The 18,046-nt window shown below is 39.5% G+C and overlaps 1 protein-coding gene across 3 annotated transcripts in view; it reads right to left on the reverse strand.

The window, feature by feature from the left end:
- The window catches only part of LNPK (lunapark, ER junction formation factor), an 85,707-nt gene that overhangs the window by 43,693 nt on the left and 23,968 nt on the right, over nt 1–18,046 (reverse strand). For 2 of the 3 annotated variants that reach the window (XM_077829824.1, XM_077829823.1), the window contains exons 7-9: nt 8,683–8,766; nt 8,549–8,600; nt 1,697–1,921 (exon numbers count right to left, since the gene is read on the reverse strand). In XM_077829824.1, the coding sequence (XP_077685950.1) occupies nt 1,697–1,921; nt 8,549–8,600; nt 8,683–8,766 (361 nt within the window). The remainder of the gene's footprint in view (nt 1–1,696; nt 1,922–8,548; nt 8,601–8,682; nt 8,767–18,046) is intronic. The other variant, XM_077829825.1, reaches the window with a different exon arrangement.

An 18,046-nucleotide genomic window follows, 5' to 3' on the forward strand; every position in this document is an offset into this window, starting at 1 on the left:
AACCATGACATCTCACACAGGGTTTGCAATTTCTGTATATGAGAAATAAGCGAATCATCATATTATATACATATGCACACATACATATATGACAGAAACTACATATATGCAAGGGAAACATGTCAGTTACTAAAGGAAACAATTTAGTTTGTGAAAGTAAAATATTAGCCACAAAACTTGCATTAAGAGTTTATTTTTACTTAAAAGAGTTAGCAACTATGCATTGCAATACACCCATTAAACACCTATTTCACTGTTCTATACTTAGAAGCTCAAATTCAAATAGACACAAGTTAGTTCAATGTGCCTACAGCTTAATATTGCTAAGGAAAATTACACACAGTTAAACAATTAAATATGAGCAAACATTTAACCAATTATTTCAGCAACCCAACAAGGAGCATATGCTTTAGGTACATGCCAAGTTTGAACTTGTTAAACGCTGCCATTAAGTAGAGCTGTCTGACTGCAATACATTTATTGGTGGGAAAACTTCACTTTGGTAACTTAAGAAGCTAATCAGGATTTACTAAAAAAAACTTTCCCAACACCTCAGTTTTAGTCTCAGCATAAAGATCATTTTCAAGTAGTTAATTGTTCAAGAACAGGGCATTACAATTAAAGTACCTTCTCTAATCATTCTATAGAATTTGCTACCATCATAGGCCAGTGTAAATTAACTTAATATGGTGAGAAGTTTAAATCCTGCTCCATTTAAAATCTTATCTCACTAAGTTGTTTTAAGGTATGGTAAAAATCCATTTAAAAATTCAAGTGCCCAATTTTCTCCGGGGGGAGGAGAGAGAGAGAGAGAATGAATCAATGTACCGATGTATTTTATTACCTAATGTAAGCCAAAAACCCTAAAATAATCACTATAAAACCTCCAAACTGGGGACATAAGTCACAACTAAAAAAAAACCTTCTTGGCAACAGTATAAACTGAACAAAAACTTCTCCACAGAATATGGATTAAATTGCAAAGAATGTTAGCAAGTATTTTTCATGGAGAAATTCCATTCTGAGTTTTGACCCAGAACTAAGCTGAAAAAAAGCATCTGCAAAACAGGAGGCCCATTCAGAAGTGAACAGTTTGAAGTATCTTGTGTAACTCACTATTTTTTAAACATCACAACGGCTGCTAAACCCTTTTATTGGGCTACAGTATAAAATTAACATGCCATTTTTAGAAAAATCCATCTATCTAGCAGAAAAGATTTTTTAGGGTACACAGTATTTTATACTATAACTCATGCTGCATCAACATCCCTGCTAGAATAAAAATTTAAATAAATGTCAAGATGCATAATAAAATATGTGCCGAGTTTAGTGAGAAACGAATGTATACTGAAAGTGTTTTCCTTTTTACCTGATTTATACAAAATCTAGAGCTTTCCTAAACCACGAACATAAAAAGGTATGTTATTCTGTTGACTACAGAATACTGCAAAGTTTTATTGCCATTTAAACAAAGAAGCCATAACAGTTAAATGAGCTCAGGCAATAGGTTTCAGTATCACAAGGTGCCAGCTGTAAAGAGTTATGGCTAATTGAATATGGAACTCCTGCTTAATCAGATAACTGCTCTGCTATTTCCAAATGAAATGCCATTTCCATACTGTCTGAAAATGGCCTGTTTTATTGGTAACCAGAGAAAACAATATAAACTGTAAATAACATTAAGTGCTCTGTTTACCCATTCCAGGCATTGAAGTAGCAGGGGATCCAGGACGTCTTGGTAACACATTTGACTGGAAGGCTGATGCAATGGTTCTTTCTGGGGGTCCACCAGGAGCTGAAGCGTCCTTTTGCAGACCAGGAGATGCTGCTAGTGGACCTGGAGCTTTTGGAGATCCCTGTTTAGGGCTTACTTGGGTGGTTGCAGAGACATTTCTTTGAGCTGGGGTCCGCTGACGAATTTCTGACAGGAACATGTACATACTGAATTTAATGTTCGATACCATATTGCAAGTAACAAAAACACAAAGTATTACTATTTTAATCAGTAAGAAAAGTAATAAGCAGGAAGTCAAATAAATGTATACAAGACTACACTACAAAGACCAATCATACTCTGATTAAGCGTGCACTTCAATACAAGCAGTTTGATCAAATACACAATCCCATATTTTAATACTAGTATTTGGTTAACAACTGGTATATACTCAGAACAAAGCATCTCCAAAAGTGCACTAATAGAGAGGTAATTGCTTAGTATACATATCTTAGTATACAAAATGAGAGACATTAATTGCTAGAATGAACCTGCTATACTCAAACAGAAAACCTGAACACACTGACTGACCATTAATTTACCCTATAGTTTAAATGTTTCCAAATATTGTTTTAAATTCTATGGAAGACTAAGTCATTTTGACTACAACTGGTAAAGTATTCAGTCTGAATTCCCCAGCAGTATTAGTAGTAAACACCCTTAATTTTCCAAATTAGAAAATCTAAGGGTCCCTTCTTGTCTTAATCTATAGATTTCAATTTGCCCAGTTCATCCACCTATACTACCACCCTATTTTTTTTTTTAGTGTGCTTGATTTGTTATTGCAGCAACAATGCACTGAGGGGGAATGATGTACTATGGTGCTCCCATCCTGCCTTTTTAAATAAGCGAAAAGCATGCTCAAACTGAATTATAGGCAGGTCATCAATATGGCAAACAATTTAAGGGGATCTCTTCAGTCCTCCTCACTCAGACAGAACTCCCATTTACAACAAAAGGAATTTTGTTTGAGTACGGCATTGGGCTTTGTGCAGTTGCAACAATTTATGGCAGAACTGAATAGCTGCTGACTTAGCCATCCAGAAATTTGTTGTTAACCAAAAAGTGATACAAGTCAGGAACAGCTTTAATAGTGAAATAGCATTTCTCTCTCACACAATTCTCCCCTCACTGGTTCCTAATTACCACTGGCACAACCATTTTCAGGCATCAGTGCTTGTCTCAAATATCTACAAAATAATGCACAACACTTGGAAATCCACCCTAAACACATCCTCCCCCACAACAATTTCACATTATCCAAATCATGGGCAGTAGGATGGCTCCCCAGTAAGCCAACTTCTTCCTGGGCCACCTGAAAGAAGAATTACTGGAAAAATGTGCCATGAAACCAACGATATACCTGACATACATTGATGAGATCTCCACATGCTTTTCACAACATGTGATGTACTTCATTCAGTGCATCAAATGCCCCAACAAAAACAATGTGGGTGAAACCAGATATTCATTATGCTCTCATATGAACTCTCACAGAAAAATGATAAATGACAAACACACTATCACCCATGGGCACGCACTTTTCACACAGCGATCAATCCAAATCTGACTTCAGTCCTCGTCCTCAAAGGAAACCTACACAACAACTTCAAAGATGATCTTGAGAACTTAAATTCATAACTCTGCTAGCCACTACAAACCACAGACTAAAAATACACTGGTTTTAAGACTCATTACAATTGTAACACACCTTACTGCCTGCTAACTCTTAATTTCCCACTTTATTTTAAGTACTACATGTGAACCCCTCATGCTTAACAGTATGTCCCACCTTGTATTTAGCTTGGACATTCAGGTCCCCTTCCTCAGGTCCAAAGAACTCTGTGAAGACTTGTCCTTTGTACCAACAGAAGTTGGTACAATAAAAGATATTACCTCACATATCTTGTCTGTCTTTAGAAACACACATTATAGTAATAAGTAAAGCTGGAATTTTTTAATTTATTTTATTTATTTTTAAGCACTGCAGTAGTGTGGGCATTTACATGAAATCAGCAGATAAATAGTTTACTAAGCCCCTTTCCAAAGGGAGGGGAAAAACCTCACAGAACACCAGTGTCCACCAGATGAAAATTAAACCAGTAGTGTGCATGACTGATTACGTGCATGGCAGGCACTTTCTTTTTCATGGTTTTCCTTGTTACCTACACTGATAATTCACTAAAATTTTGGTGACAACAGCTTATTTGAAGATTTGTGTCAGGGGTTAACTGAGATCAAAGGAAAACTGGCCACTTGTTATCTTTAGGGAGTGAATTGTCTCCCAAAACCTTAGATGCCACAGATTACTGTATATTCAAATAATCAAACATAGGCCAGGTCTACACTAAAAAGTTAAGTTGACCCAGCTACATTGCTTAGGGGTATGACAAATCCACACCTCTGAACAACACAGCTATACTGATCTAACCCCTGGTGCAGACAACTCTAAATTCACAGAAGAATTCTTCCGTTGACCTGTCTACCGTCTCTTGGGGAGATGGATTACCTATGCAGACAGGAGAACCCCTCCCATTGCTGCGTGAGTGGCTACACTTAAGCATTACTGTGGTGCAGCTGCACCACTGCAACTGTGCTGCTAAAGCATTTTAAGTGTACACATAAGCTTAGACAACACTTGTCAGCCTCCAGTGCTGGCAAAAGGTTAACTGACCTCCGTTCACCCTCACTGGGTGGTATAGGGGCCTACTGCTCTAGAAAGTTTTTATAATTTTTATTATAAGTTGGTGCAATTAAGTTAATTTTAACCATATTTTACATTCAAGTGCTTCTTCAGCCTGTTACGCAATTTTTACAGAAAAGGGCAGGTCTAGATCAAGAGGTAACAGTGTGTCTGCTGCACATACTGTATGGCAAGATCTCATTCTCCTCTGAAGAGTGGAGACAAAAAAAGCCAAAGAAACTAGATTGAGAACAGACATCAGAAAAGACAGCTGTGATAAACCATTATTTACCAGGGATAAACTGTGCCAAACATGCTTCTCCCACTAAACTCTCTACCTTCCCATCCCTCCTACATCTCCTTTGTAAAATCCTAAATGAAGTACACGTGTAACATATTTCAGCCTTCTTCCATCTCTCTATCCCATTCTTTGTCTTTCCCTGCCAGTGCCCTTTTGTCTTGTTTCTGAATTCCTCCTTAGCCAAATCTTTTTTTTTTTTTTGGTAATTATCTTTCACCATCCTCCACTATACAGTCCTTCATCCCTCGCCCCAGGTAGTATTTTTTTCACCACATATGGAGAGCAAGGTCAGTGGGGCCCTTATTACCAGGACTGCATTCTGCTTTGTGCTGTACCAGGGGTTTAGGGCACAGCCTAACAGCCTCCAAAGATTTTGCAGAATAGAAGCAAGAAGGGAGAAGAGGGAGGAGTACTGATAGCTGGGGATACAGTAAAAGCATCTGGGATAGAGAGACTGTCAAACAGTGCATAAGGTGCAGAGGAGAATTCTTTTGTTTAAGCAATTTCACTGCTCTGCTGCTCTTGTGCTGGCCTGCAGGCTTAGAGAGGACGAAAGGGTTGATGGGAGATGGAACAGAATGAAAGAAAGAAAGAACAAAAGAACGAAAGAACTATTTTCAGTGGTGTGGGTATACGAGGTGCCTTTTAAGTTTCTGTGCTCCTTTACCACTTACTGCTTTCATCAGCTGCACCTCAGTCAGCAAGAACAGGGCAGACAATGCTTATATGCCTATCCTAGACCAACTACCACTTCTCTGCTAAACCTCTGAATCTTTCTATTCCTAAAGTACATGCCATAGGCAATTTTTGCTGCAAGGTTTCACAAATGTTTGTTGATTTCACTGAAAACTGTCCCCACTGGGAGAAGATAATATTTTAGTAGCTGTAATATTCAAGTCACATTCACCTTAAAAGATCATGAAGTAATTTAATGCTTGGGAAAAAAAGCAGGAGTCCCCTTCGTCCAGCAAACAGGTATACCTGGAGTTACCTTACAAGTGGAGAATCAGTGTTAACAAGGCCAATTCAGTCACGGTGGATGTGGTCCACTCCCACTCTCCAGGAGGTGTCAATACCAAGAGAGTGGGCGTAGACCACATCCACCGTGACTGAATTGGCCTGGTTAACACTGATTCTCCACTTGTAAGGTAACTCCCTTCTCTTCATGTGTCAGTATATTTATGCCTGCATCTGTAATTTTCACTCCATGTACCTGAAGAAGTGGGGGGTTTTACCCATGAAAGCTTATGCCCAAATAAATCTGTTAGTCTTTAAGGTGCCACCGGACTCCTTGTTGTTTTTAGTCCTACTGTTTAAGACTAGAACTATATATTTAAAAAGCAACCAGCATTGCATTATTTCCACACATTTAGACGAATTCTTTTCTACAGACAAATGACTGCTATGCAATTGTGGATCCACTAGATCTTTGAAGTAAACAGCTCTTCAGCTTTATAGTTTCCATTTTCATCTCTTCAAACATTTTCTTTTTTTAATCTATCATGAGTGCAGTTGAGACCAATCTGGCCACACTTTCAACATTACTTTTCTTTTTAAGAGTACAGAATTTACAAGTATTGACATTTAAATGATAATTGAGTTTCTGATATCTACTGCACTTCTGACTAGTTTAAGTGAAAAGAAAACTTAATTAAGGTTTGCACATAATTTAAATATGTTGCATTAATTTAATCAAATTACATTCATGCAGACTTACATTTATCATATGGATCAATTTGAAATTGATATTTAATTGCACCAATAGTGAATTATATACTGCACAAACCAGAAGCAGATACTGGTTTCATCTCGGAGTTACTACCTACTTTAAATAGTACTACCCAAGCCAAAACTTCAGAACCTAACAATGTTCTTCTTGATGGCCTGACCTATAAGGTGAAACATCTATTAAAGAAAATCAGAGATTAACAAAGTTGATACTGGGCTGGAGGCAAACTAGTCCCATTTTCACACAGCACTTTGAGCTGCAATGCCTGTAAAGAGACTAGGAATATGTTTCCAGGCAGCTTCGCTCTTCATCCACCACTACTCAAATGCTCAGGAGAGCAGTGATGATCTAGCTCTGGTGCATCTGCTGATCTAACTCAAGAAAAAGAATGAGGACTAAACGGATAAAAGATATACGCTAGCTCAAACAGAAGTTAGGGCTTGAGACAGGAATTGCACTGCAATTCTATGGCTGGTGTTATTCAGGAGATCAGACTACATGATCATAATGGTCTCTTCTGGCCTTAGAATCTAGGACTCTAGGATTAGGACAGTTAAACATAGTGGAGAAGAGAAGACAGACTGTTGCCAAGACATCAGGAAACCAAAGGAGAAGGCTGTTTGTGAAAACAGCACACTGCAAAACCTGCACATTGTCACGACAATGGCAAGCAAGGATGGGCTAGTAAAAAAATCATGATAATTTTGGAAGACTGAGCAAGAGCAAAAGAAAGTGGATATTATTCAACTGAAAGGAGAATTATACAAACAGCTTTAGTGGCAAATTATAACCTATTTCATGTTGTACAAATATCATAACCAGCATTCCAGAAGCTGAGACATGTGAGAAAGTGATTTAAAATAGCCATGATGGTTTAAGATTAGGCCTCCTCAAGCTCTTTCTTTCTTCCCAAACTCAACAGATCACAAGCAACTGTGGGAACAGGATGAAAACTAAATAATGGTTTGACTATGTAGGAGTCTTCCAATCAGACTCCCACAAAAGCAGTCAGGGCTACCATGCAACCACCAAAGATATATAAGAATTGCCAAGCTCCCACATGTGCTCAGCTGGAAACATTAATCTGTTATTGAAAAATGATATCCCTCTGATTCTATAATTACTTGTAGTGAACACTAGACCCTGTGCAGCCCCATTGCTTTAAAAGCAAATTAGTCCTTAAAAATTTTTTTCTAGGCAATCTATCTTCAGTTATATTCATTCAACGACACATTTAGATTTGAAATAGTAGCATTATTGCAATATTATTGTAGCATTTCATATTTACTTAATGCTATCAATTTTAACCAGGAGAATAATTTAAGTTTTCCAAAAAAGACTAGTGTGTTTACAGCCCTATTTCTAAATTAGAGCCATTCCACTTGATGTGATAAATTTTACTTTCTCTTTTGGGGTGGGAGAATGCATGTTTCTCAGCATAAGCCTTTTCCCTAATGATTTTTTAATACATAATCATTTTCTATTTCACTAGCATGCATAATAGTACAAACTTTAAATGGAAAGGTCTAAAACAGTTAAGAACGGTCAGGTTTTAGTGCTCCATAAAATATTCAGGTGATCTCTGCATTAACTTTTATCTCTAAAACTTCACCCTGGGAGTGTTTTGACTAAGTAAAGAAAAATACAAATGAGTTGGTAGGAAAACCAAATCAGTCATTACATTAAAAACTCTGAACGTAACTGTTGACTGCAAACTAGCATTCTGAGGGATTACCACCCAGAAAAGTCTCATCTCTGAAGATAAACAAAACATGAATCTGGCTCCAGAATACACTATATCAACATCAAGCAGCATTAAACATTTAACTGGCTGAAAAAGCATTAAATTCATTCATCTAATAACAGACCCACTACTAAATAAAGAGCAACTAATAGGCACAACCTAATACCAATTCCCTCCATACAACCAAAAATTTAATCCCAGTTTACCACACAATTCCCATTTAAAAAAAAAAATTAAAAAGACAGACTCCTCTAGTGGAATTTGTTGCTATAAATACTGATCTTTCATGAAGAGCAGCAATTTCACAGAACTATTACCTTGTCCAGGTCTTGGAGTTGCAGATGCTCCAGCAGATGGCAGTTCAACCTCCTGTCAATTATAGTAATATTACAAAAGTGTAGCATCGAGAAAACATTTTTATAATAAATTAGTATTGATACCAGATTCCTACCTTTGCCTTCTTAGATTCTGGATCAAACCTTTCAAGAATTAATTTAGCAGTCTTATAAGTTTCCTTTTCCATTACTTCTTCAAGCTAGAAACAAAGGTTTTGCAGGTCAAGACAGACTTCTTTTAAAAAAAGATTTCAAATGTTTATTTTTCTATTTACAAGCATCACATTAAAATTTGCAAGAGTGTAAAGCTTAGTCCAACCAAGCATTACTGTGCTCAGCCACTTTGATTTACTCTATTCAAAGGAAACAAAATCTAGTTTTAAAAAATTGTTTCTAACTTCTAACTTGTACTCAATAGCTTTATTGCAAGGAAACACCAAATATTGCTAATTGTTTACATATAATGAGGAGAATAATTACATGCACCAACTTCAATAATGGAATGTGCAAAAATCTATCAGCTATCATTATTGGAAGTTATTAGACATGACAAGCAAATGACAGGCAATTCCTCAGATTTATTTCCTCATAGCACTTAATGCTATTAATTTAAAGAAGGTCATTAGCCAACTGCTTTACAGAATAAAGTCTCTGTGCCAATTAACTGCTGTCAGCATTGATTTTAGATTATTTATTAGCAGAAGCAATTAGCTTGCTGCAAATGCTGTGAAAACTCACTAACTGGGAGAACAGCCATGGAATTTGCTCAAGTGACTTTAAAGACTAAACTCTATCTTTACGGTTACGTTCAAACTGCTTTTCAGAAACAACTGAACATGTTAAGAATTTAAATAAAAATTTACTGAGTATTATGCATACTTTAGGGAGCATAATTAAAACACTTCATTATACAGCATTTTATTTACAATGCACTCAAGTGGCTTTATAGCTAATACATGGGCTTAATTAAAAAAGTAATCACTAGTAAAGTATCTTTTTAGCAGTTAATAGCCAACATCAGAAGAAGCTGAACTTTAGAACACAGATACACATAGTTAAGACAAATGGCTAATATGTACAGTAAATATAATGTATTTTACAGGGTCTTAGACGGATCTTATTCCTCAGATATTCCAGTATCAAATAATATTTTGTTTAGAGTACTATAGTTTCATATTATGTTTGGCTGCTGGTGTGAACAGTTGGTAACTTAAAAGGCCAGTGACCACAAAATTAAAGTTCTGTCAAACAGTCATTTATCGCTGCTAAGAAATAAATTTACTGAGACTTCAAGACCACTAGTTTGTAGAGGGTTGGATGGATGCAATTTTCATTTCTCACCTGCAGATTAGTGATAATAGCTTTCCAACTATAATAGTGCCTTCTTATCCAGATAGATCCCAGAACATGTGTAAATAAAATTTACTTCATTCACAATGGAAATGCAGCATCTGTTTAACAGCTCACAGCAACACTCGCAATGGTTTAAGGCAGGAAATGAAATATTATCCAGATTGTACATTAAGCACGACTGAAACCACTAAATGATTAGAGAAATAAAAAGCAATTCTCTAAACTGAAATTTGAGCAGGATATTGGGGTTAGCCTACCATCCTTGCAAAAAGTGCAATGGAGCTTTAGTATGAGATCAGAAATAAGGATTTAGAATACACATCCCTCAATAATATTTCTCAGGAGAAGGGGAGGCCAGAAGGGAAATCTCAATGTGGATGAAAGATTTGGGAAAGGAGGCTTGGGAAGGAGCCAGTTATGGTGACATACCACTTTATGAAGGCAAATGAAGGAGCACCTTGGTCAACCTCTGGCTCCTCCAGAAGCCCTGAAACTGGGCTAATTACTTGTTCCTTTTCATGCTACTGGAGAGCAGTTAAAAGATGGGTGTCATGTTTTCATTGATCTTTGACAGCCACACAAGAGAAGAGGAAACTGAAGGCAAGTAGCCAGCACCACACAAAGACCTTTAGAAAGGTCTCTGTGCACCTCCATTTTCCTCCAGCAGATAACCTTAGGAGAGGCTCCACAACTGTTTCAGCTCTCCTGTAAAACTGAGCCAGCCATGAAAGCTAGTATACACTAACAGAAAAGGAGTACTTGTGGCACCTTAGAGACTAACCAATTTATTTGAGCATGAGCTTTCGTGAGCTACAGCTCACTTCATCAGATGCATACCGTGGAAACTGCAGCAGACTTTATATATACACAGAGAATATGAAACAATACCTCCTCCCACCCCACTGTCCTGCTGGTAATAGCTTATCTAAAGTAATCATCAGGTTAGGCCTTCTCACCCTCCACCCCCCCACACAAATTCACTCTCCTGCTGGTGATAGCCCATCCAAAGTGACAACTCTACATTGTGTAAAGAGTTGTCACTTTGGATGGGCTATCACCAGCAGGAGAGTGAATTTGTGTGGGGGGGTGGAGGGTGAGAAAACCTGGATTTGTGCTGGAAATGGCCTAACCTGATGATTACTTTAGATAAGCTATTACCAGCAGGACAGTGGGGTGGGAGGAGGTATTGTTTCATATTCTCTGTGTACATATAAAGTCTGCTGCAGTTTCCACGGTATGCATCTGATGAAGCGAGCTGTAGCTCACGAAAGCTCATGCTCAAATAAATTGGTTAGTCTCTAAGGTGCCACAAGTACTCCTTTTCTTTTTGCGAATACAGACTAACACGGCTGTTACTCTGAAACCTATACACTAACACTATCCCATCACCAAGGGAAAGTAACACTCTCCCATTATGCCCCTCTGCTTTCCTTTGGGGAACAACAGGGGTCGGTCTGAGCGGTGGTGAAGAAACAGCACAGACTCTTCATGCCGTCAAAGGGTTATAGTAGCCTTTTTCACTCAGACCTCTTGCTGGGAGCACTGCCACTGCAGCTCTAGATTGCCTTCAGTTTCTTGATTCTACAGCCACAAAAATAATATGGGAGCAATGAAAGCCTATCCCTGATCCCCCCTCAGCATCAGCAAGGCACTGACAGATAAGCAGCCTTGCTCCAAAGCATCACAGTGGCCTATAGTTAGCATGAAATATCTGCTTAGTGAAGTTTTTACATGGTTCCAGTAGACTACAAACCTGGTAGTCCACTTTCAGTGCAAGGCTCTATTAAACTATTTTTATGGACAAAGGAGGATTCCCCATTCAAATGATCTGATGCTTTTCTCTTACAGCCTGTTAATGACAATCTGCCAAATAAAATAAATTCTATACCATTTTAAGATTAGACTCTCACCTAGTTATCCTGTGTATTGTGTCTGAAATGTATTGTCTGCATAAACTGACTGCAAGCCCTCTAGATATGAAGTGTAGTGCTAAACAGTGCTAAAATAAATGAAGTATTGCAGAGGATCTTGGAAGAAGTCAATGTTACATTTAAGGATACAACGAAAATTGTTGTTGTTAGAGGTCAAACCTAATAGCTTTTATTTCTTGATTTCTCTATACTCTATACACTTTCCATTAGTAATGGCCCCAGATCCTAGCAGGACCCAGCATCATGAAAGGCAGCTGCTCTTCATCTTAAAGAGCACGCACATGTAGTTCTACGTTCTCCACACCTCCCTTTCAATGTAACAAGACATCTGGAGAGGCTACAATAGGTCACAGGTTCTATTTTCAACAATATAGCTATTACATCCACTTCATCTCCTTTTCTGTTAGATGCAATCAATGGTGTCACCAAGGTATCAGTGTCTGCCAAAGATTAGCACATGGACAGACTGCAACTAACTCAAAGTGACCCATGCAAGAATGAAGCAATGGGTGAAGTGAAGCACTTCAAAGAGCTAGCCAAGCCATTGACCTCTCTTCCATAGGGCATCTTCACCTTCCATTCATCAAGGTAGTAGAGTCAGGTTCCTCCTGATCATCCACATGGCAACTCATTGGTGAGAAATCTCATTCACCTGCAGCTTTTAAGGAAACTATGTCTATTTCTTTCTTATAAGAATTAAGCCAAAGATATACTCTACATTTAGGTTAGATTACTGTAATTAAGTGTGTTTAGGACTGAAGGTGTTGACTACATGGAAAATCCAATTTGTATAAAATGCAACAGCCCAACTTCTCAGTAACCAGAGTCACAAAAATAATTGAAAGCTCTCTGTACCTTGATACCACCCTACAAACAGTGGTTTTCAAACTAGCTCATCATGGTAAGCATATCTTAAAGAGATGGTCTTAAGGACTACAATCTCGCCGATTCATAATTTCATGGATGGTCGGCTCTCCAACTGGCAACCAACAGAATTTCTGTAGCAACTACATCAATTGCATATTTGGAAAAGTATCATCATCAATGCATTTTAAGCTTCTTTTAAATTTGATTTATCAGCTAAAAATTTGGAGAACCAGCAGCACACCATGCCAATAGCTAACATTCCATTCCACCACAAATGGTCCAAGTAGTTCAACTGGAGAACTAAAAGAATCCGATGTTCACTGAGCTGCAAGATTAATTCACATCTTTTATATAAAATGTATGAGTTAATATAGCAATCCTTTATTTAAAATAGGAACTAAAATGCATACATTAGGCCACAACAGTCTGTACTCTGAGTAGATCACAATCTGAGCTAACAGTAAAGTGAACAAATCTAGCCCTTTTTTGTGGGCATTCCATCAAAAAGCAGACAAAAATGCCTCCAATTCATTCATTTGGAATTAAAATGCATTTTTTGTTAATTTTACTCTACAACATTAAATGTGAACACAGTTCACTATAAACTCTGTACTCTATGAGACGTTTTGTCTAAGACGGTCTCACCCTCCCTTCCGGTTCATGCAAAACTTTGCTGCTGTATTGTCCATGAGAACATGAAGATTCTGACCCTTGATGTGAAAGAAAAGAGTTTAACAGGCCATAGCCCGTAACTCCTGCACGTTTGTGTGAAGACCCAAATCTTGTTGGGCTCACAGACCTTGACTTCATAAATTTTCTAGGTGAGCTCCCCAACCTAGAAAAGCAGCATCTGTAACAAGAGTCACTGTGGGTAAGGGAGGGGCAAAGGAATTGTCTGGGTCCATCCACCAGTCCAAGGAGGCTAGCATTCCTGCAAGGACTCAAAGCAGAATGTCCAATGGTTGACGATTCAGGGCGTAGAGAGACCTTAACTAGTCCTGCAATTTCCTGAGATGAAGTCTGGCACGCCAAACCACATATGCCCAGCAGTCTGTGGCAATTTCTCACTCTTGTAAGCGGATGGGCTTTGAGGTCTATGGAAAACTTATCATTATCGCAAAGCTGGCCTGAAGTAAGAGCACCCTGACTACCACAGAATCCAGAATCACCCCTATAATTCTATTCTCTGAACAGAATATTTACCTGTCCTTGTTTAACCACATATCCTGAACACGTAAGAGATACCATATTTTGGAGAGAGACTTCTACTTGGAGCATGGATCGACCTCACACAAGGCAGTGATCCAGGTAAGGAAACACTTGTACACCTGCTTTCCTTAGGAATGTAGCCACCGCCACCACACATTTTATAAATACTCTCAGGGTCACAGACAGGCCAAAGGGCAAGACCAAAAACTGATAATGGGCCTTGTTGACCAGATATCTTAGCAACCTACTGTGGCATTGATAGTTAGCCACACAGAAACATGCGTCCTTCAAGTCGAGGCTAGCATACCATTTGCAATGATCAGGGGCGGAGAGGATGATTATGGATGCCAGGGTGACCATGCAAAACCTTATTTTCTTTATATATTTGTTCAGATTTTGCAGGTCTAAAATGGGCCTGAGATCTCCTTTAGCCTTTGGGATCAGGAAGTAACATGAACAGAAACCTTCTCGGAGAAGAGGGGGAGCCTCTTCTATAGCTCTCAAATGGAGAAGAGACTGGACCTCCTGGAGAACAATCTTGGGAGAGTGAACCCTGAAAATAGGAAGGAAGGAAGGAAGGAGAACATGGAAATAAACTACAGAGTATTTCTGTTCCACAATACATCGGATCCATTGATCTGTGGGACTCAGCAAATAGGAAATGGGACAACCCCTTGGAAAAAACAGGGAAGGGAGATACTGCAACGATATGATCTGGTACTCTGTCCTCAACAAGGCAGTCAAAAAAACCCAGACTGCATCAAAGAGCCCACCACAGAAAAAAACTGAGGCAGTGTAGGTCTCCTCCTGCAGTTTCTTTCCCCTTTTTTGGGATGGTCAGGCTGCCTAAGGGGGAAGAGTGGGTATCTCTGGAGAGACTTAAGGCAGAATTGTTTTCGTTTAGGGAACAGCATGTAAATTCCCAACAATTTCAAAGTGGCCCTTGATTCTTTGAGGCTTTGCAGCATCTCATTCAACAGCCTGCCGCATCCTTGATCCCCCTCCCACTCTCTAAACCCCTCAGTCCCAGCCCGGAGCATCCTCCTGCACCCCCAAACCTATCATCCCTGGCCCCATCCAAAAGCCTGCACCCCCAGCTGGAGCCCTCACCCCCCGCTGTACCCCAACCATCTGCCCCAGCCCTGATCCCCCTCCAAACCCCTCGGTCCCAGCCTGGAGTACCCTTCTGCACCCAAAACCCTCATCACCAGCCCTACCCCAGAACCCGCACCCCCAGCCGGAACCCTCACTCCCCCTCCCACCTCCAATTTTGTGAACACTCATGGCCTGCCATACAATTTCCATACCCTGATGTGGCCCTCAGACCAAAAAGTTTGCCCACCCATCCTAGATCATCTGCTAGACCTCTTGAGGTATACCCAAATGTTTGAAGCCACGAACATCCGCACAAAGTTACTGAGGATGCCGTAACTCTGGCTGCCGAACCTGAAGCAGCCTGCATAGAGGTCCTAGCCACCAGTTTGCTCTCTTATAAGGAGGTCTTGCCTGGCATCCTCTGGCAATTTGTCTGAGAACTTCACTACATTACCCCAGAGGAATAAGTCATACCTTCCCAGTAAGGCTTGCTGGTTAGAAAAACAAAATTGTAGGCTAGCTGGGAAATAAATCTTTCTATCAGAAAGGTCTAGTCTCTTAGCTTTCTTCTACCCCAAAGGAGAAGGGTGCAATCCTTGATGCACTCTTTCATATACTTTTGAGACAATCAAGAAACCTGGGAGGGATTGATATAAAAATGCTCTCAGCCTTGAGAAGGCACACAGTACCTTCCAGGAGCGCCAGAAAAGGTAGGGCCGGGGAGCCATGACCCCATCTCTTTTAAAAGTGGGAGGACTATGCCCTCCCACTCTTTACCAGCCACAAGGGCAAGCAACAGGGGAAGGAGGCAGAGAGGAGTGAGCGTGGGGGGAAGCCTTGGGGAGGCACAAGGAAGGGGTCTCGGGGAAGCGGGCAGCAGTGGCCCTTCCACTTTTAGGGAGCTTCCACTGCTCATGGTCCTTCTTTCAGATATCTTGGCTGTCAGAGGCAGAGAGAGGATGCTATTTTCCACAAGGCTCTTATAGGCTCCAGGATGGCCTCATTGATGGGGGAGCCACTCTAGAAGGCCCTGTTGAACCCCGAACATCCATGAGGCTATACAAATTCTTCTGGACCACCTCAACAGGGATATCAAGAGAATTAACTATTCTCTTTGAAAGGACTTAGTAAGCCCTGCAGTCATCTTGGACAGGTGAGGTGTCTCTAAGAGCCACAATCTCATCTGGCAATGACAAGGACGAAAGAAAGGAGGCAGAGACTGATCCTCCTGCAGCATAGTGGGTGGATGTTCCAAAGGTTGCAGGTCTTGAGGGTTTTGCTCAGTACTAACGTCCTCCTCCTGGACCTTGTAGGGGTGCCTAGAAGCAGGGAGCATGCTCACAGGTTTCAGTAGGCCATGGGTGTGACCTAGGACCACAACCACAAGTACTCCAAAGATATCTTTCTCTGGAGTGTCTCTGTACCTCTGGTGGGCACCAAGAACAAAACACACTTGATGAAGGACAAAGAGTGCCGTCATCTGTCTTGGGAGCAAGGGACACAAGAGCCTCCTCAGACTTCACGAAAGACAGTGAGTCAGCTGACAATTGATCTGTCCCACATATTATCATCAATATTAAAAAATTAAGCATGATTTTACCCTTCTAATATTCACTATGAAGTAAAAGGTTACTCTTTAGAGGAGTAAGCATTCCAGAAGTAAAGTATGGCCAAAAATACTATTTTTTCACACTTAACAAAAATATTAAAGTATAATTAGTTAAATATAAACAGAGTATAATTTGAACCATGATTTGCTAACTCTTGTTAAGGAGCTATTTGAATGTAGAGGTGAAAAACAAGTTAGATGCTATTTACATGCTGTGAGGACATAAAAGGGTACATATTTAGTGAATTGGGGTGATAGCTCAGTTAACAGAAACCCCTCCTTGAATTTCTTGGGTTCACAAGGGAGACAGCAGTTTAGTAGTTAGAGCAGACTGATTAGTCAGAGTTAGTTCTTATTCCCAGAGTTCCATGTGACCTTTGTCATCACAACTTGTGTTTCATTTTCCTGTCCTTAGAGCTAAGGGGTTGAGACTGAATGACTGTATAACACTCATACCCTTGGAGGAAAGAAGTCATAGAAGCATAAAATATCAATCAACAATACTTTCCCAGTTACACTAGGCTCTTCCAATTCAACTTTTAAATTATATTTATTCACACTAGGCCAATTTTCTTGACTAACTACATGCATAATCTTTAGAAATCTCTCCCTTCTACCGTTGTTAAGTCTCAATTTCTATACTGGCTGCAGAACATTTGTCTTGTCACAGACTTCAACCTTAAAGAAATGTTGCTTGTTTGCCGAAATGCCCAGATTTCAGTTGTTTTCCACATACCCACCATTCCACCCTCATTCTTGTGTCTCAGTAGCATCCATTCCCTTATCCAAGGTTTCCTTCAACAAAAGCCAGACTCTTCACTACAGACCCAGATTCTAAACTTCTTGCACTGAATAGACTACTCCTATTTTAAATTTGTTGTTGTACCTTCATCATAATAAAGTGAGTAAAACTGTACACTAATCAAAATTCAGCCTCACTAGTCCTTTTACTGTACTAGAATTTAAGACTACTTTTGCTTCCAGGAAGTCAAGCAGCTTTACTGACATTTAGAAAGTTTTAGAGTGAAAATAAGTGTTCAGAAACTCTCCTGTTATTTGTTTGTATCTACTAGCACTTGTTTGGACAGTCCACTTGTAATGTAATCTTCCTGAGGGGAGATTTAAAAAAAACGTAACGGGCAGTCGCATCTATCTAAGCCATTCTGAAGAAAAAAGTGAACTCCCCTTTCTTCCACCACCACGCTAACTGAATGGGTCCCCTACTAGTGTCAGTTTACAGATACAGATCTCTAAATATGCAAAGGAGGAGAATTAGATGCCATTTCATTAGGATATTGGGACAGTTACCTCTAACTTGTTTCTATTCTATTTCAATTTAACCCCCACATCAGTAAAAAGGAAAACAGAGTGGAAGATTAGTAAGGTCACCTTTCCCTGTAATGGACAAGTACTGCT

Source organism: Eretmochelys imbricata, chromosome 11, assembly GCF_965152235.1.
Source record: "Eretmochelys imbricata isolate rEreImb1 chromosome 11, rEreImb1.hap1, whole genome shotgun sequence".
Taxonomy (NCBI): domain Eukaryota; kingdom Metazoa; phylum Chordata; order Testudines; family Cheloniidae; genus Eretmochelys; species Eretmochelys imbricata.